This window comes from Chrysochloris asiatica, unplaced genomic scaffold (genome assembly GCF_000296735.1).
Source record: "Chrysochloris asiatica unplaced genomic scaffold, ChrAsi1.0 scaffold00105, whole genome shotgun sequence".
Lineage (NCBI taxonomy): Eukaryota > Metazoa > Chordata > Mammalia > Afrosoricida > Chrysochloridae > Chrysochloris > Chrysochloris asiatica.
The window spans coordinates 9,416,191-9,436,023 of record NW_006408623.1 but is presented as its reverse complement, the minus strand read 5'-3'; the positions used below and the strand labels follow the sequence as shown (position 1 = coordinate 9,436,023).

Below are 19,833 nucleotides of genomic sequence, written 5' to 3'. Positions count from 1 at the left end.
TCAGGATCAGGCAGTGTTTCCTTCTGCTGTGCATAAGGTCGCTATGGGTTGGTTCTGACTCGATGGCACCTAACAACAACAACAGACGGTAGACACATGTTAACCTGGTCGACGGGGAGGTTAGCCGAGAAAAGAGGAAGTTAGCGGTACACAGGGAGAAGGGCGATAATGAAAATGAAGGGAGGTCAGTCCTTAACTGTTGGTACCCGCTGGGGCTGTAATCATTGTAATGCATCACAGCACAATCAGGTGAGTGGAAAGCTTCACTCAATTCACAAAATTAACAATACCAGCAGGAGACCCAAAGGTCAGTAATCACTCAAAAGCAAAAGTGAGCGCACACAGAGGGGACAGGGTCAGGGAAGTGGGCCAGCCAGCAGGTAATTCCAGAGAACGCTGACACATCGTGATGAAAGCAACTAGAGCCACTCACCTGTTTTTGTGGAAATTGTCAATGGGATCCTAATCGGCCCTGAAGTCTCACTGAAAACTGAGTATTATTTTAAAGAGAGTTTCTTGTCCACAGCACGTTCTGAGTTTGGTCTGAAAACCTCCCCGTGAAGCACAAACAAGACGCAGTGCTCCTGACTATAGGCGCATTCCCGATCGCACGTCTCTCTGCTCCCTGCGCCCCAGCTTGTCAGGAGTGGCCACACCTAGTCCTTACTGTGGTAATATTAGGAGACAGCTGTCCAGGTGCCCATGACCCCACCCATGCCCAATGGCATCGAACCTCTGCCTGCCAGGCCTTGCTTCCTACTCTTAGTTGTGATGCTCTGAAGACTCTGGCTCAGCTTCACGGCAGCATTCAGTACTCCCCAGAGAGACGGGGGTGCTGGCTGCAGAGCAGATGACAAGTCCAGCCCAGCCCTGTACTTGACACTTCTCGTCCCCACCTTCTCTACTGGCCCACAGCTGCACTCTGGGAGTCCCTTCTGACCTCTCCTCACCAATGCAGGTTCCCAGTGGCCAGGCATTTGCTGCTAACCCTACAGAGATAACAAACCTTCAGCTCTATAATTTCTGCCTGGACCTTCCCCACCGTGCGAGGTCACCTTTCATGGCCTGTGGCAGCCTGATTGGATTGGCATAAACGTTCAGCATTCCTACATTACATTCTACTACTGACAACGTCACCTGAAGTCTCAGAGGTGAGACTGTTGGTCGCTCATGGAGACTCTCCCCGCCCCGCCCCCCCCACGGACTTGGTAATGTTTAACTGAACTCGTGGAAACCCTGAGGGGCCCAAGTGTCCCCATATGTTCTTGCCAGTGTGGCAGGAAGCCAGACCTGGAGCTATTGCAGGCTGTTTGCAGTGAGAGGTGAGGACGGCCGGCTGTGCTCACCTTGAGGGCAGTGAGCCATGTGGGTTGGCACACGCACACCCCATGCTTACAGAGTGCCCACCCGGGCTGACCTCGGTCTGGGACCCACCTGGAAGTGCACCAGTTGCACTAATTCAGGGGCAGGGAGGGGAGGTTCCTGCTGCAGGCTCAGGGTGCCCCCACACCTCTGGTCATCGCGGACACCCTGACTGTGAGTGAGCTCAGCTCAGTGCTGTGCTGAGGAGGCACCACGTGCATCATGTCCGAGTCCTCTGTTTCTGGAAGATGGTCACTGTGGCCAGCAACAGGTATCCTCTGTCCACTGGAACTACTTCCTTCTGAAGGGCACTACACCCCGCTGAGCCCCGGGGGGGGTCCCCTTCCCCCACCAAGCACAGGTGTGCTGCTGAGCAACTGCTCTCCCCCTTCTTTCTATCGGGGTGCGAGACACAAAGAAACAACTGTTACCAAGCGCTTTGGAGTGTGCTTCCCCTTTAAATGCAGAAGCACAGCGAGGAAACGTTTCCTTGGACGTACGAGGCTTGGCAGCAACGCCTTATCAACATGGGTCCCTGTGTCCCTGCACCTTGGAGAGCGCGCAGCTGGACGCTGTCCTGAGAAGTGACACATGCACACAGATGCCAACACACGCCCCATGGACGCAGGCCTGGGTACCTGCTAGTGCGCGCAGCCTCACCTGTCACAAACGCTCCAGCAGCACTCAAACTTGTCGTTTTCATAGAGAGAACACAGCGGATTGTGGAGATACTCATGAATCTGCAGGAAGGCATGCTGGCCGCAAGCTGTTCCCGGCCCGCCGCCCTCACCTGCTAGGTCTCCACAGGCCTCTTCTCCATGTTGAGGTCCCACACCTTCACAGACATGTAGGCTCGGGTCATCATGTACCAGCCGCTGTGACTGAAATCACGTCCGAGACGGAAGAGCCGATTTCTGAGCAGAAGGAGCGACTGCTGGGATCTTCAGGCTCTTCAAACACTGGAACCAAAATGAGACGTTTTCAGCTTTTCATCAGTTGGAGAAGGCCCTGGGACACAAGCTGCAATGCGATGGATCGTTTCTGAGGCTTTTCTCCTCCTGCTCTTATAACTCCCGCCATATGAGTGGTGGGAATAAGCAAATGAGATGCTTGTGGCCCACCAAGGGGATTGGACAGCTTGCTAACAATGAAACTAAGGTGCCCAGAATCCTCATGAGGCATTGATCAGTTTTTCCATCCCACTAGGTTTAAAATCAGCCATCCCTGGGATGGACAGAGGGGACCTCACTACCACTCAGAGGCACAGGGCATCTTCTGGACCCTAAGGACCCCCGAGACCAGGAGACAGAACTGCAGCCATGCAGGCGGTGAGCGGCAGCAGACCAATGCAAAATGGCATAGAGGGCTTCCTGGTACAGCAGACATGCCAACCCACAGAGGCATGAGAGCTGGGTCTTTGGGCAGGTGACTTCCTGGCAGAGTGGAGTACCTCGTGGCAGGTATGAGGCACTAAACAACTTTCTAACACTTGTCTGAGCAGAGGAGAGGCTGGGCTGCGGGCGCTGTTGAGAACTGGATCCCGAGGGTTCCTGAACCTGAATTGTAACCGGTTGTTGCTGGGTTGTCAAGGGCCATATCAAACCTGTATAGGTTTCCGAGGAGCTGCCGGTGGGTTTGAAGCGCTGACTTTGTAGAGCGCTGTGGGCGGGATGGCTGACGATAGCAGTGGTAGACCAGTGGAGGCACTATGGGCTGATGTGACTTCATGGAGACTCACCAGCCCCCTTCACTACCGATTTGGTAAACTCAGCTGTAGAAGAAACACTGAGTCCACAACACTTTGTTCATGAGGCCCACATCAGAAATGGAGACCCAAATCCAACGGACTCTGAATGGGGGCTTCTATGGGTAGGCCCTGACAAGCCCCTTGAGGTGTTCTGACCAGTCACCTGGTTAGAGACAGTCATTCATCGTGGGCACTCCCAACTCATGTCCAATGACTGCCCAGGCCTGGGTCAGCGGGGTCCTGCCTCAACCACTGGCTCTGACCAGATGGTACAGGCCTGCTTCCCTGCAAAAGGCAACGAGCTCAGTGGGTCAGCAGCTGGAGAGCGCCTAGCTCCATCTGTGGTCCGGACTCAATACCCCAAAGTGTCCCCAACAAGCCGGCCGGGAGTTCGGTCCTCTCCCTCAGAAGCCATGATTCACTGTAACAAACCCGGATGCTGGGAGAGCAGGCTCCACAGCACCTCGGCACACAGGCCCCCCCGACACTGACAGGGCTCTCACCTACAGACTGTCAGCTGAGGAAATAGGCACGCCCTTTGGTTTAAGGGGCATCAACTTTTGTTGGAGCCCTGGCTGTGCTGTAGGTTCAGTGTTGGGTGGCTAACTGCAAGGTCGGTGGTTCAAGCCCATCAGCTGTCAGCTCCCATAAGGATTTAGGCTCTGAACGGACTCGACAGAAGTGGGTTTTTGCCTCTTGAAACTGTGGGAATCTACATGTTTGTTTGGCTCTGCATTTGAAGCTTTCTCTATACACAAATACATACACTATATCTACACATACACAAGCTACATCTACACACGTAAACACTACCCACACACACTATATCTACACAAACTACAATTACACACATACACTATATCTACACATACACAAATTACACCTACCTACACACACACACACACACCTGCAATACACAAACTACATCTACACACATACACACTATCCACACAGACACTATATCTACACAAACTACAATTACACAATACATGATCTATATCTACACACACAGTATATCTACACACACACAAACTACTTCTACAAACATACACACTCTACACGCAGTCTTCACACATACACTATAATTACACACACACACACACAGTCTACACGTCTCCTATCTAGATTCTCAAGCTACCTTTTGCCAAGGACCATTGATTTCTATTTCCAGTCTTCTGTGGGCTATGTTTATAAAAGGCGATACATATGAAAGATGAGAAAAATGCAGGCCAATGGGAGCATTCACTCAAATGAAGCCATAGAGATGTCTACTCAAGGGAAGTTAGTATTCTGAAGAAACAGGTCAAAGAGGCAGGCGCACAAGGTGGAGAGCCACAGGCTCAAGCTCAGTGCTGGCCGCAGTGCGGTGCTGCAGGGGTGGACGCTGTCTGCACTCACTCCCCCTCAGCCCGGTGACTCCACAAAGTTGGTCTCTGGTGGAAGGACTGAGGGCTGTCAGGGCTCAGGGCCCGGCCCTCTGGTGGACAGTGAGGCCCTTACACTTGACGTGCTGGTCGCACAGGACGGAGGCCTGCATGTGGCAAAGGCAGACGGTACTCTTCCTGCTGCTGTAGACAAAACCGTGGCACTGGTGCGGGTGGAACTGAGCTGCTGTGATCACCTCGGACAGCTCCTCCATGTTGGCCGGCTTGATGTCCACGATGTCTGGGGCGGCGGTAAGGCAAAGAGGGCTGGCCACGTCTGTCTCTAGAGTGTGTGGGGACTCTAGTGGGATCCTGCTGCAGGTGGTGGGGTGCCTGCCTACGGTGTTGCTGTGACCCAGCTCCACAGAACTTCCTGCCCCCCTCCCACACACACCCACACAGACGCTGCACCCTCTTTCAGTCCCCCACATCTGTCCTGAGTGTCATCCCAGGATGTGCTCTCAGGCTCAGGCTGAGATAGCCTCTTGTCACCCTACCTCACACCCCAAACAAAACACAACCATCAACAATGAGAAGGCACAGTGTGCCACTGGACACCGGATGGTGGGTGATGGCGGTGGGGTGCACAGGTGGACACCAGGCAGGTCAGGAGGTTTCCCTGGGTGCCAGGGGAGCCAGCACCTGCTTGTGGGGAACCGCTGACACTCAGGAGGTCAGGCTAGTTGGAAGTCCACTAGGGAAGAACACTTGGGCACACTTGGCTGGTGTGACCAGGGGCTCCCGGCAGCCAGTTGGAGGATGCTGAGACTGCCCAGTGGAGAACCTCAGAAGGACATGCTGCCCCACGTGACGTCCAGGACTGACCCCCTCACCCACAGGGGCTTTGTGGCCAGCGACGCCCATTTCACTCCGTCCATCAGTGAGTTCGGTCATCCCTCCGGGCTCCCTCCTCGACTCCCAGCCGTGCCAAGTGCCCGGGCGACAGGATGCTATTGTCTCTGGTCTCAGAGTGTGTGGAGTGCCTTCCCTCAGCGCACAGGGTCACACAGACAATGAGGTCCTGGGCGGGGGCAGCCAATATGGTGTTTCCTGGAGGAAGTGATAGGAAGGCAGCGCGCTTGTCCTGGTTCTTTGTAGCTTACACGGGCACTGACTGTTACAAAGTTTTCCTACTGAAATCGCTCAAAAACAAGTAACTGTTACAGAACCCTGGTGCCACAGTGGGTTCAGGGTTGGGCTGCTCACCGCAAGGTTGTCGGTTCAAACCCACTAGCCTCTCCGAGGGAGAAAGATGTGCTGATCTGCTTCTGTTCAGACTGAGTCTCAGAAACCCTACAGGGCGGCTCCACTCTGCCCTGAAAAGTGTCTGGCAGTCGGCATCGATGGCTGTGGGTTTTGGGGACAAAAAGCAAAGGGTCTGTTGCACTCAGCAGCAGGCTCAGAAACTGGGGTGTCCCTGATGGGGACTGAGGGAGGCTGTGGGGTTGCACTACCCGTCAACTGCAGTAGGGAGGCATTGCAGGACACGAGGGTGCCTCTTCACATTGTTGTTGTGTGCCGTGGAGTCAGTTCCAACTCACAGCGACCCTGCACAGGGTTTCCGAGGCTGTAAATCTTTACTGGAGCAGAAAGCCTCATCTTTCTCCTGCAGAACAGCTGGTAGTTTCGAACTGCTGACCCTGAGATTAGCAGCCTGATTCGTAACCACTATGCTACCAGAGCTCAGGCACTGAAAAATGTTAGCAGATGAAAGTAGATATAAGAAAAGGACAAAGGACAGTAAAGCGGCAAGTCACAAAAATGGACATGAAATTAATGAAAATAAAAGAGCATATAACACATCAGGAATTAAGAAAGAAAACCCTGTCATATTTCTGGACTTGTTACACTGAGAAGCTATTGTTTCTAAGACAGAGTGCTCTGCTGGATGTGAGTGAGGGTCTCCGCTCCCCTCCACCCTCAAATACGGATCACAACGCAAAAGGGTCACAACCGAGTCTGCACATGACGTTCGCCGGAGGCTGGCTTTTCACAGGCATAAACCAACAGCCATGAACACAGTAATGGTGGGTGTGCACCAGGTTGTTCGTCCCCGAGCTCACAGCTGACGGGAGGGCAGTCACCATCCATCATAGGAACGAACAGGCAAACCCAGGGGCTCCCACACCTCATCTGGAGAGTGGTTTCCCGAAGGGGTGGGCTGAGGAGGAGGAGTTCTCCTTTCTAGGCATTATTGGAGTTTGGTTTAAAATGGTTATGTATCATCAGAAAGAAGAATGAGAAGCCAGAGGTCTTGGAGGAAGAGAAACAGGGGCTATGGAAATGACCCACTTCAGTTGGTAAATGGACCAGCCACGGGTACAGATTCGCCCAGAGGCAAGCATAGCCTAGAACTTGGCAGAATGTGCTCCCTCTAGCTCTCAGAGCCACACCAAAGCCAAGCCCACTAGCACGGAGTCGATTCCCACTCATAATGACCCTAGGACAGAGAACTGTCCCATGGGGTTTCCAAGGCTGTCATCTTTATGGGAGCAGACAGCGTCCTCTGTCCCCCACAGAAGGTGAGCTAGCAGCGAAGTGACTCAGCCATGGTGCGACCAGGGCCTCTTCAACAGCCTCACAGAGGATCAAGTCACAGAAATGACCAACCAACGGAAAGGGTACCCGAGTGTCAGGACGCACGGGAGACACCCCACTTTACAAAGCCGTGAGCCCATCTTTTCTAGAGGGTTTCTGTAAATCAAAAGAACGCAACTGCAGAGTAAGTCTCACCGCGTCTCACCGCGTCTCACCACGTCTCACCACGTCTCACCGCGTCTCACCACATCTCACCACGTCTCACGGGAAGACGACGCGCCTGAGAAGTACGCACTACAGAGCTGTTTTCTGGAGAGATGAGTAATTAAAAAAGAATCCTGTGCTCTCCTATCAACATTCAGATTGTGTCTTAACCCAACATGCCATCTTGAGCCTTCAAACACACGCTATTCAGGTGGTTTCTAGTGCAGCCAAGTGGAGCCCAGTACACAGAGAACATGTCCAGTGGTAGAAAAAGGCTTCATGCTACAACAATGTCCATTGTAAGCTACCGAATGAGGTTCTGAGATGCGGGACTAGAACACTATGTGAAGAGCAACCCTGAGACTAATGGCCAGCTATCGTCTGACGAAGGATACTAAAACTTCTATCTGTGATTTCTAAAGGCCATAGGTTAATTCTCAGGTTTCATGATCACTGTTTACGGAGATGGAATTTACATGATACGTGTGAGCATTTGCAAACACTCATGGAGGGCTGGCTTCTACCATAAGGTCCATGGGCTTCAACATGGGGACCTAGAAATGGGAGGAAACAGGAATTCCAAACCAAGACCACAGCAGCATGTCCTGAGAGCACGCACAATAGAGCCTGTCTACATTCACGGGGACGGGGCGACGATGCCCACAGACACCAGCAGGCAGGGCTGACTGGGGAAAAGGGCAGTTCCATCTTTGGGCCGGGTGCCCCTCAGCACGCATGCTAAGGCTGGTACTGCCTTAGGAGGAAAGCCAGCGGAGCTGATACCCAGAGTACCAGACCCCCACTGTGCCCCATGCTCACCACCCAACCCTGAGACAGCAGAACCTCAGGTGTTCAGCACAAGTGCCTCCCTTTCTTCTCCCAGGCCTGACGCCACCGAGTTTCAGGGATCACAGAGCTACTGCGTGCTATGGGGAGGCGGGGGTTCTCAATGGGACAGGAAGGGCACAGGAGGGACCCCAGGTACTGACACTGCTCCATGAGTGGGTCTGGGTGCTGACTGTGTTCACCTATCTGACATGCTTCTCCTTGGCCGTGTGTGCTAGGAGACTAAGTTGTCTGGGTGGGAAGGATGGGGTGGAGAGGAGCCAGCCAGCCAGCCAGCCAGCCAGGAGGAGGGCGAGGAGGGCACTGCTGGTCCGTGAGTACCTGGGCCCCAGAAAAAGTGCCCAGCCAACCCGAGCTCTTTTCAAGTCACCTCTGTAAACGGGAGAGCCAATGAGGAAATGTCTGTCTTTGTCAGGTGAGAACTCTAAAAATGAACTTGGGCCAATGTATCCCGAATAGCTCCCTCCCTTGGAAGCCAGGTATGAGAGCTGTGCTCTCAGGGGATGAAGTGTGAGTGTTGGCATGTGGGTACCACAGACAGTCACCATAGCGCTCCACACCCCGTAACCCAGAAACACCAACAACTCTGCTTTCAATGAATTTCCCTTTCTGGCATTAAAACAATTAAACCACACACACACACAAAGTGACTACAAAAAGAGCCACATCTCTGACTCCTCCCCTGTCTTGTTCAGAAGACTCATACAAGGCTGCGCTTTCTGAAAATGAGGGGCTCCACACACACACCCTACTCATCAAAACGCCGTGTGAGGAAACCACACTTCACTCCCATGCCCGCTGGATCTCAGCTCCGTCTCCAGGAGCAGCCTTGGAATAAAAGCCACTCTTCTCCCCTAAATGGACCTGCTGTCCTGAATTCCAGAAATCCAGAGAGGTGTGGGGAGGGGGCAGAATGCCTATGAAGGGTTTGAAGTCAGTTGCCTACCTGCTGCCGACCGGGGAGCCACTGTTCCCACACCCTGAGGCGACTCATGTCAGCAGGCCCTGCAGAATGGTGCCATATTAGGAACCTTCAGGCTTTGGTTCAGAAACTATGCTCAACAAAGCAGACCTCAACACACTGATCTGCCCACCAAAGGACCCACAATGTATCCCTGAGGGTCATTCCAGGATGACCCGTGGTTTCAACAGTGCTGTCAGAGGGCCTTTGTGCTGGGCTGGTGGCATGTTGCCCACCACAGGAGGTGCCTGGGCATCAGAAACGCTCTTCACGATGCCCAGCCCAGCATGGGCCAGTGATGTGGGTGTGGCAGTACGACTCCTCAGTAGGACCCTCAATGACTAACTCCAAAGAAGCTCATTAACTAGGGCTTCACTTGAGGAACTGTATTTCAACAGGTTTTTAAGCTCCTTCAAAGAACAAACCAACAAGCAATTTTCAGATCCACTAGCAATGCTTCTTTGGGACAAGTCTGTTTGGCACAAGGGCAGCCTGGGACCTCGGACCTCCTTTCTCCAAGTTTCACTGGGTCAAGAAACTATCAAGTGTGTGCACCACTAAGCCAAGCAGAAGACAAGAAGATTCCAAGCTGTACACTGTACCCAATTTTAACTGCAGATACCACAGACATCACTGTTAAAAGCTGATAGAATCATGTTCATTCATAATATATGTGGGAGCACCGAAACGGAAGTGAAGAATTTAACCATAAAAAAGAAATCATGATGTTCATGGGATGGCAGGTGGAGGGGAGAAGAGCCCAAGTATTCTGAAATATCCGAGCTAGCCCTCGTTACTTCAGAGGACACTGAAAACTCCCTGAGGATATTTGATAGCCCAAGGCCAGTTCATGAGTGGCCCTGAATTTTATTTGGACGTCAGTTTGTGCCACGTGCTATTCTGAGCCTTCAGACTGGAAAGTAGTGGACCCAGTGAGAGTTAGTTCTGTTGTGGAGTTCAGTCCCAGTTCTTCCTTACCATCGCGCGGCTTCCTGAGGATAAGTGTGGCTTTTGCTTTGGTGAAGAATGACGGACCCTGGTTTTTGAAAAAGGTGATCACAGTGTAACTCCTGGGGTTTCCAGGGCCCAAGACAGCAGCTCCCAGAAGACACCTCTGGACACCATTCTCTCTCTCCACAGTGGACTAGAGCATCGTGTTCTGGACTAAGGAAAAGTACTGGATGTTTTTGTAAAAAGGTAACATATACCCGCAGCGCTGTAATTCTAAATGGATCTCGACATCGTCCGTCTTCATCTTTCAAGTTATAGCCTTCGGCTCTTTTATCCCGTTCACTTGTTTTCCATAATTTAATAGTTTTATCTGAAAATAAAAACCCCATTCTCTGTATTAAAAGAAAAAACATAACATGTACTCCACTCCTCTCATTAGCTGAATACCCTACTATAGAAAGTCTTGTGGTTCTATCGATTTATAAGCTAGAAGGTCTCTCAACATCCACATTTCCAATCAAGGACACATATTTTGTACAATCTGAAGAAGCAGAGTAGAGTAACAGTGTAATATTGTGGGGTGTCGAACTTTTTGAAATTTCAACCCAACTATCAAATGCTACCTAGAGAATAACTTACCCTTCCCCAATAGTTTGAGGCAGAAAAAAAGGTCTAGAGTGAGTTTCAATAAAAAAATTCACATATAGAACATTTAAAATAAAACCCTAAATCAAACAACACAAAGAAATATGAAAAAGCTCTCACCATTTGTAGAGAGTAGAAAAGGAGCAGCATTCTGTTGTGGCAACCACCAAATTGCGTTAATTTTTTCCTCGATTTTTAGACTTTTCAGGTAGTCAAACTTGGGCTCGTGACTCTGAAAGGTACTGCCCCCTGGAGGAAGGGCGGCTCTTCGTCTACAAGGAAACACGGCAGCTGCTTTAGGGAGTGAGGGGCATGCAGGTGGCTGGGGGGACTACCCCGCTGAATGTTAAACCACCACCCGCATTTTAGAAAGCCAAACCAGTCCTGGGTCAAAAACCCGCAAAGGTACGAACCTCAGAATTGATTTACCTGGGAAGAGCACATGGAGACCACCCCTCCCCTTTCTCTTCCAGGTGGCCACTAGAGCAGACCAGGGTCACAGGCTGCCTGTGAGAAGTGGAGAGACTGCCCAGTCATGCGGCTGAGTCATTCCCATGAGATCTGTGCTAAGGCATAGTCTACAGCCACCCCAGCGCAAACACACCCAAACTCGTCTAAACCCACCACCCAGTCTACGGCCATACTGCCCTGAACATGCCCAATCTTGTCTAGAACAACTGTACAACCTATGTTCATTCTGCCCCAAACATACCTGATCTCATCTAATACAACCACATAGTCTACAGCTATGTTGTTAGTATGTGCTGTGGAGTCAGTTCCGACTCATAGCGACCCTGTACAGGGTTTCTGAGGTTGTAAATTTTTACAGGAGTAGAAAGTCTCATCTTTCTCCCGTGGAACAGCTGGTAGTTTTGAACTGCTGACCCTAAGATTAGCAGCCGGATTTGTATCCATTACGCTATAAGAGCTCCTTATCCACAGTTATACTGCCCCCCAAATGCCCAATCTCACCGAGAACAATCGCATAGTCTACGGCCATACCATTCATGCCTGGTGTTGTCTGGAATCGACAGCCATACCATCAGGGACATGCCCAACCTCACCTAGAACACCGCAGTCTACGGCAACACTACCTAGAACACAGCCTATCTAGAACTGCACAGGCCCAGCAGGCTCCTACAGTGAAGACAAATGAGCCCCAAGGCCAGGGTCAGCACGAAGACCAAGCGTGTCAAGACCTCCCTGGATGCACTGACTGTCTCTGGTGTAAGCTGTTAATACATCCATGTGTTCTATGTTGTTATTGTTAAGTGCCGTTGAGTTGGTTCTGACCCATAGCGACCCTGTATAGCGTTTTCGAGGAGCAGCTGGTGAGTTTTAACTGCCGACCTTGCAGCTGAAATGGCTTTGTAGTCTGGTGCATTAACCCACAGCGCCACATGTGTGTTCTATACAAGGAGTAAAATGTACTTGGAGCAATAATCCCTTCTTCACCTCTGGGAAGGTTGGTAAGGGTCAAACCAGCAGACTGGGGCAGGGGGGAAGTGGAGAACAAATCTGGGGGTCACAAAGGAAGGGACTGTTTGCGTCTGGTCTGAGTTTCTGAACAACAGCAGGGGAAGTGAGGGAGGTGTGGACAGATTCCTACTGAGCCCTGAAATTTTATGCAGACCTGAGATTTTTTAAAAAATGAAACCCTAACGATTTCATACTTAAAAAGCATGGACAAGGGTATTTTGTTTCATTCTTGCTCTAGAACCAAGATCGAAAATCTCACATTTTTACACTTTAGTATGTGAAACAAAGAAAAAAACCCATCTATTCTAGGGTACTGATATCCTAGGACATTGAAACATGTCGCACTCTGGTGGCCTGGGTGTGGCTGTGATGCTGGAAGCTATGCTACCAGTATTTTGAAAGCTGGCAGGGTTACCCATTGTGTCCAAGTTGCAGATGGCTTTCCAGACTAAGACAGATTTGGAAGAAGGGGAGGTGGACTCATTCTCAATGTTTAGCCTCTGAACACCTTGTAAATAGCAGTGAAACACTTGTCAGATAGCACCACGATATTGTCAGATATTGTGCTGGAAGATGAGCCCCTCAGACTGGAGGGCACTCAAAATGTGACTGGGAAAGAGCTGCCTCCTTAAAGGAGAGTTGACTGTAAGGATGTAATGGAGTAAAGCATCTGGGACCTTCATTTGCAGATGGGGCACAACTCAAAATGAGGAGAAATAGCTACAAGCTTCCATTAACAATCAGAACATGGAGTCTATGAAGTATGAATCTAGGAAAATTGGAAGTTGTAAAAATTGACATGGAATGCATAAACACGGACATCGGAGGCATTAGTCAGCTGAAGTGGACTGCTACTGGCCATTTTGAATCTAACATGGTTTACTACGCTGGGAATGACAAACTGAAGAGGAATGGGATTACATTCATCACCAAAAAGAATATTTCAAGATCAACCTTGAAGTATAATGTTGTCTGTGATAGGATAATATCCATATGCCTACCAGGTAGACCAGTTAGCATCACTATTGTTTAAATGTATGCACCAACCACTAAAGCAAGTGATAACGGAATTGAAGAATTCTATTATATTCTTATATTTTTAAAGTGTTGAAGAGCAACAATGTCAACTTGAGGACTAAGGTGCGCCTGACCCAAGGAAGCCATGGTATTTGCAATAACTTCATATGCATGTGAAAGCTGGTCAGTGAATAAGGAAGACCGTAGAAGAATTGATGCTTTTGAGTTATGGTGTTGGAGGAGAATATTTAAAGTGCCATGGACTGCCAAAAGAACCAATAGATCCATTTTGGAAGAAGTGCAACCAGAGTGCTCCTTAGAGGCCAGGATGCCAAACTTCGTCTTTCATACTTCGGACATATTGTCAGGAGGGACCAGTTGGCTGGAGAAGGATATCATGTTTGGTAAGGTGAAGGGTCAGAGAAAAAGAGGAAGACCCCCGGCAAGATGGTCTGGCAAAGTGGCAGCATCCATGGGCTCAAGTGTGGCAACAACTGTGAGGTTGGCCCAGGATCGGGCAGTGTTTCATTCTGCTGTGCATAAGGTCGCTATGAGTTGGTACCGACTCAATGGCACCTAATAACAACAACTATATTCTTCAATCTGAAACTGATCAAACATGTGGTGAAGATATATTGATAATTACTGGTGACTGGAATGTAAAAATTGGAACTAAAGAAGGATCAGCAGTTGGGAAATATGGCCTTGGCCAAAGAAATGATGGAGATTGCATGATAGAATTTTGCAAGACCAATGATTTCTTCATTGTAAATACCTTTTTCAAGCAACATAAAAGATGATGTACACATGGACGTCAACAAATGGAAAAAACAAATAAAACTAACTATGTCTGTGGAAAGAGATGTTGGAAAACCTCCATTATCACCCTGTACAAGGCCAGGGGTAGACTCTGGTACAGACCATTAATTACTCATATGCAAGTTCCAGCTGAAGCTGGAGAAAACAAAAACAAATTCACGAGAGCCAAAATATGACCTTGAACATATCTCACCTGAATTTAGAGATCATCTGAAGAACAGATTTGATGCATTAGACACTTATGACCAAAGACCAGAAGAGTTATGGGATAACATCAAAAACATCATATAGGAATTTTAAAAAGGAACCAAATGGAAGTCAGAGAGACTTTGAAACATGCTCTCTAGTGTAGAGATGGCTAAAGCAAATGGACGATATAACAAAGTAAAAGAGCTTAACAGAAATTTTCAAAGACCAGTTGAAGAAGACAAAGTCAAATACTATCATGAAATGGGCAAAAACCTGGAGTTAGAAAACCAAAAGGGAGGAACACGCTCAGCATTTCTCAACTGAAAGAAATGAGGAAAAAAATCAAGCCTTGACTTGTAGTACTGAAGGATTCCTTGAGTAAAATACTGAATGATGCAGAAATCATAAAAAGAAGGAAGGCATACATAGAGTCACTATCAAAAAGAGATGGTCAGTTGGCTACCTAAAATGAAGGAGCGATAAAGGCACAAAGTGACTGGCTTACAAATTTTCAAGAGGGAGTTTAGTTTAAGAGTGTGGGGGGTAATGTAGAGTCCCCACTGAATAGTTTTCATCTTGTCTAGACTGGTCTGGTGAAAAAAGATGGCGATAAGATTCTTATGATTCAACAGCGAGTAATTGTTATCATGACTAATTGCGACTGTCACAATTGTAAAGGCAGAAGTTTTGTAACAAAACCAGGGGAATAGTTAATTTTACAGTCCAGAAACAGAGGACCCTAGGAACATCAAGGGAGAAGAGCATGAGTGGAATGCGGGACCCTATCCAGAAACGCAGAGGCACCAGAGATGGAGGCAGAGATGAGGACATCGAGAGAGGGACTGGGTGTTAGTGGCCAGGAGGCAGGCTTGCAGAACGAGCCCTTTGGTTGTTTAAATTATTATATATTCCTGAGTGTTTCTGTGTACATCTCCGCTCCCTCCCCCCACCAAAAAACAACAACAACAACAAACAAAAACCCCAGAGGGAATGGAGGCAAATACTGTTGAGTGATGATGCATGGAGGAGATTGTCATCATCGCAATGAAACAATGGTGTAAAGCTGATATTCTCCCATGCCAACTGTCATTCAGTTCACAATAAAAACTTAAAAAGAAAGAAAGAAATGGTGGGTGTTCAACCATTTCAAGAGGTATTATCTGGAGCCAATGGGAAAGCAGCAGCAAGTCCAAGGTGCACTGAAGGCACTGGTAAAAAAAAAGGGCGCCTGGAATTGATACAAACGCGTCTTTCAACAAACACATGCAACACTAAAGGCACTCATTCATCTATGAAAAGAAATTTGGAAGACAGCTACCTGGCCAACTAACTGATTGGAGAGATCCATACTTGTGCCCATTTGAAAGAGAGGTGACCAAGTGGCATATAGATGTCATCGGACCATATCATTAATATGACATGCAAGTAAAAGTTTGCTCAAGATAATACAAAAACGGCTGCAGCAGTTCACTGAAGAGCTAAGATGTCAGTCTGAGGACTAAGGTGCACCTGACCCAAGTCATGATCGTTTCAATAACCTCAGCTGCATGGTGACCGAGTAAAGAAGAGCATAGAAGAATTGTAGCATTTGAGTTATGGTGTTATAGAATAATGCTGAATATTCAAAGTACCGTGGACTGCCAGAATTACAAACAAATCTGTAGAAGCCAAGATGGCCAGACTTCATCTCTCATACTTTGGACACATAAACAGGAGAGACCAGTCCCTGTAGAAAGACATCATGCTTGGTAAAATGGAGGGTAGAGAAAAACAGGGAGATGCCCAACGAGGCGGACTGGCACAGTGGCAGCAAGCAGTAGCAATGGGCTAACGTGTAACCACTTCGAGGATGCTGCAAGACTGGGCAGGGTTTGGTTGGGTTGTACATACAGTCACTATGAGTCAAAACTGACTCGATGACACTTAACACGTAGCAACACACTCTGGGTATATTAAAATGCCAGTTCATGTCCATGACTGATCACAACATTAAGCATGCAAGTGAAACAATTCTGTAGAACGACAGTGAATTTTGTGACAAATCACTTGCAAATTGCTCTGCCTATGTTGTGGTGCTGGACTGCAATGTTGGTTTCAACTGCAAGGTCAGTGGTTCAAGCTCACCAGCCACTCCTTGGAAAGCCTATATAAGGGTCGCTATGGGTCGGAACCTACTCGATGGCACGTAACAACAACCATGATGAAATCATTCATGACAGACTTGGGTTTCAAAAAGTCTGTGCAAGAGGGATACCAACTCACAGAAGAGCATAAACAGAAGTGTTTGGACATCTGCAAGCAAAATTTGGAACGATATTTGAAGGAAGGTCAAAGTTTCTTTAAAAAGGTTACTGGTGACGAGACATGGATTCATTGCTATGAGCCTGAGAGTAAATGGCAGAGTATGGAATGGAGACCTCTTCAACTGTCAACCAAGAAAAGTTAAACAGTCAACCATTAGCTGGAAAATTGATGCTTACAGTTTCCTAGGATTCTCAAGGGCCGGTACTGGAACACTTTTAGGAAGAAGGTTCAACCGTGTGCATTACAGTGAGATACCCACTGCAGAGCTGGAGCCTAAACTTTAGATTCAAAGCGGCGGACTATTACTCAAGGGCGTTGTGGTCTTGCATGACAACGCATAGCCACGCACCTCTGACTACACTGTTGACACTCTGTAAAACTTCATGTTGAAGTTGTTAAAACATCTTCCCTATAGTACTGATCTTGCTCCATCAGACTTTCATCTGTTTGGTCTCCTGAAAACAACTCTTTGAGGACGAAGATTCACCTCTGATGAAGAAGCGAAGACAGCGGAACATTCGTGGCTCACAGCTCAGCCTAAAACAGTTTTAATAGGGGAAAACAAAAGCTTGTTGACAGATGGACAAAGTGTATTGAAAAGCAAGGCATTTATGACAAAAAACGGTATTTTCTTTGTCTTTTCTAAAAGTTGATTAAAATAAATTCTACAGCCAGAGTTCAGATAATTTTTGACTCACCCTCGTAGATATTTTTTTACATTTCTGAATTAAGATCACATAACCTCGCAAAATGCTAGATGAATTTCTGCACTTCAGTGAATTTTTATGAACTCTATAGTTCTTGGGGGGCCCAGTGGCTCTGCAGGATAAACACTGGACTGCTAGCCACATGGTGGTTCAAGCCCAGCAGCTCTTTCGCAGGACAAAGATGAGGCTTTCTGCTCCTGAGAAGACTGACAGCTTGGGAACCCTTATAGGGGCACTGGGATCAGAACTGACTCCATGGCACTAAACAACAATACCAAGGCTCCTAAAATTGAGCCTTTTTACTACGTGGGTTTTCGTGACGATGTTGTGTTGGTGGTTGGTTGACGTGCTTTGTACAGCTCTCCCCTTCACGAAAGCCATCAACAGAGAGTTGGCTTGGTGGATGTGAGAGAGAGTACGTGGAATTATTTACAAAGAGCATTCTGCAGAATCAAGCAGTCCCATGTCTTAGGAGGTGGGTCCACAGAGGAGGCACGTGGGTCTACTCATCAGATGGGACGGCGGAATAGAGAAACGGCTGTTCAAACAACAAGTTAAACAGCCACCTGCACCTCCCAAGAGCCCCAAACAAGAGGCTCGGCAGAGGTGAGGGTTGACTGTGGTAAGAGTGGGGTCAGCCCTGCAGAGGGGTAAGAGGGAGCACCCCGGGGAGCCATCACTTCCTTGGTCAGACACCCAGGCTTCCCAGGATGGTGAGGGTGGACGGAGGACAGTGGCTAAGCAGTCCACCTACTCAGGTCTTCAGCGGCTCCTGACCTGTCTCTTTACACACTACATTGGCAATAGTCTCGTGGGGCACCGCCTATCTTCAGCAGGCCGTCCTGCCCTAACCAGTCCTAGCATGCCTTGTCCAGTGGGCAGTGGATTTCTCTTCTCACTGACATATGTTCAGGACAATGACACAGTTGTCACCCACCTCCGCCTTCTCTGCTGTCATCCCGTCTGCACCAGCTGTGCACACCTCACTAACAAGTTCAGTTCCAGGCATCAAAGTGCAGCTCATGCTCCTGTCCGCACTAAAATCTAACAAGCTGACCCAACTCTACGTTAGATGAACACAAAGCACAATGCACTAGACGTGTTCTAGTTGAGAAGCAGATGGAGTATGAACATGCCTCTTTCTGTTACTAAAATATATAGAAAATGATGGGGGGGGGGGCGGGGAACCTGTCTGGAGTTTCCCAGGCCCCTCAAATTTAGACAAGGGCCGAACTACTCTACACATCCGGGCCTTCAGGTAACAGCAACTTCACACACTGGAACTACATGTTTAGGGTGACAGGTTCTTGTAACTCTGAACACCCAATCAAGATGTTTGACTTTTTCCACAGGCAAACAATATCACATTTGAAACGGAAAACATACCTATTCCAATTGTGAAGGCAAAGAGTAGCATCTGCCTCAGGGACACCACCTGAGGCTTTAGTTAAGCTCCTGCCACAGGGATGTTAGAAACTGTCACTTCTGTTTTACACAGGCCTTCTCCAATCTGAGGCAAAAACACAACATTGTAATCTGTAAAGATTTTGAAAGATCAATGACAATATACATAAAAACCACACAAGAATTTCCATCCCAAATCACAGAAATAAAGGCTCAAAAAATCTCAGCCATCATTAAAGTGAGAGCTCCAACAGGCGTCCCTTGGTAATGGAGTTGTGAGCTCCCACAAACCTCTTCTCATTTAGCCAGCAGCCTTTCCTGGGCACAAGTGACCTCAGAATCACTGTCCACTGACACCAGCAGGGTCTGCCAGGCAGGTGGCACTGACACGACCCATGCTGGACCCTGAAACGGGAGAGCTGTGCGGAAGGGAGGAGGGAACAAGTGCTGCAGACAGGAATGTGGGGATAAGAAGTAGCTGTGTGCCACCTGCTGGGATGATGTCACAGGAAAGGCCAGTGCTTTAGGGAGGGCCCAGGCCACACCAAGGCTCTGGTAGGAACACCTATCCGCTCCCTTCCACACCATCCTCCTCACCTTCACTAAAACTCAAGACGAGGCTTCCAGAAACCCAAGAGGAGCTGGCAGAGCCTGGTTTCTGCTTTCAAGAGTGAGGCCCACCTGAGAGGCCCCGAGTGTGCAGACCCCTCCTCACTACTGTCTCAGGAGGGAGGCAGAGGGAGTTTCTGCCTGGCCCTGTCCCGTCTCTGCTACAACCTCCGAGGGAAAGGTGATGGGTTCCTTTAGGGTTTACTCTGGGACACTAGTTGCATACTGAAGCATCTCTTTAGATTTGTTGTCAGTATCACAGTTGTGTCACAAACACAAGACAGGACAGCATGACTGAAGGCATTTGGAAGCCCATCTGTTAGCCAACGGAGAGGCCCCCCAACCCCCGACGTTACAGAACAGTTTCCTGTGTCTGACTGTAGAGTGACAGTCATATTCTCAGTGGCTAAAACACTGAACACAGGTGGTAACCAATGGTTTACCGACAATTTATGCAAAATTAAGCCCAATTATTTTGCTTTCAACATTTATTTAAAACTTCAATAATATTCAACTAATTTTCAAAGACGCAACATAGACAATTCTTATGAAGAAGATCTGGGCTTGTACCGAGACTTTTAACAGTGACTTTTAGCAATCACAGGGTGTCAGCAGACAAATTCCGGA

The 19,833-nt window shown here is 48.6% G+C and overlaps 1 protein-coding gene across 1 annotated transcript in view; it reads right to left on the bottom strand.

Annotated features, from left to right (window-relative positions):
- The window catches only part of PPP2R2D (protein phosphatase 2, regulatory subunit B, delta), a 22,209-nt gene extending 4,058 nt beyond the window's left edge, over positions 1–18,151 (bottom strand). Inside the window, 10 exon segments of the mRNA XM_006878424.1 lie at positions 1,435–1,534; positions 2,023–2,102; positions 2,153–2,250; positions 2,253–2,321; positions 4,610–4,774; positions 7,671–7,715; positions 7,718–7,829; positions 10,291–10,403; positions 10,799–10,950; positions 18,093–18,151. Coding sequence (XP_006878486.1) covers positions 1,435–1,534; positions 2,023–2,102; positions 2,153–2,250; positions 2,253–2,321; positions 4,610–4,774; positions 7,671–7,715; positions 7,718–7,829; positions 10,291–10,403; positions 10,799–10,950; positions 18,093–18,151 — 993 coding nt within the window.
- Between the last annotated feature and the right edge of the window lie 1,682 nt (positions 18,152–19,833).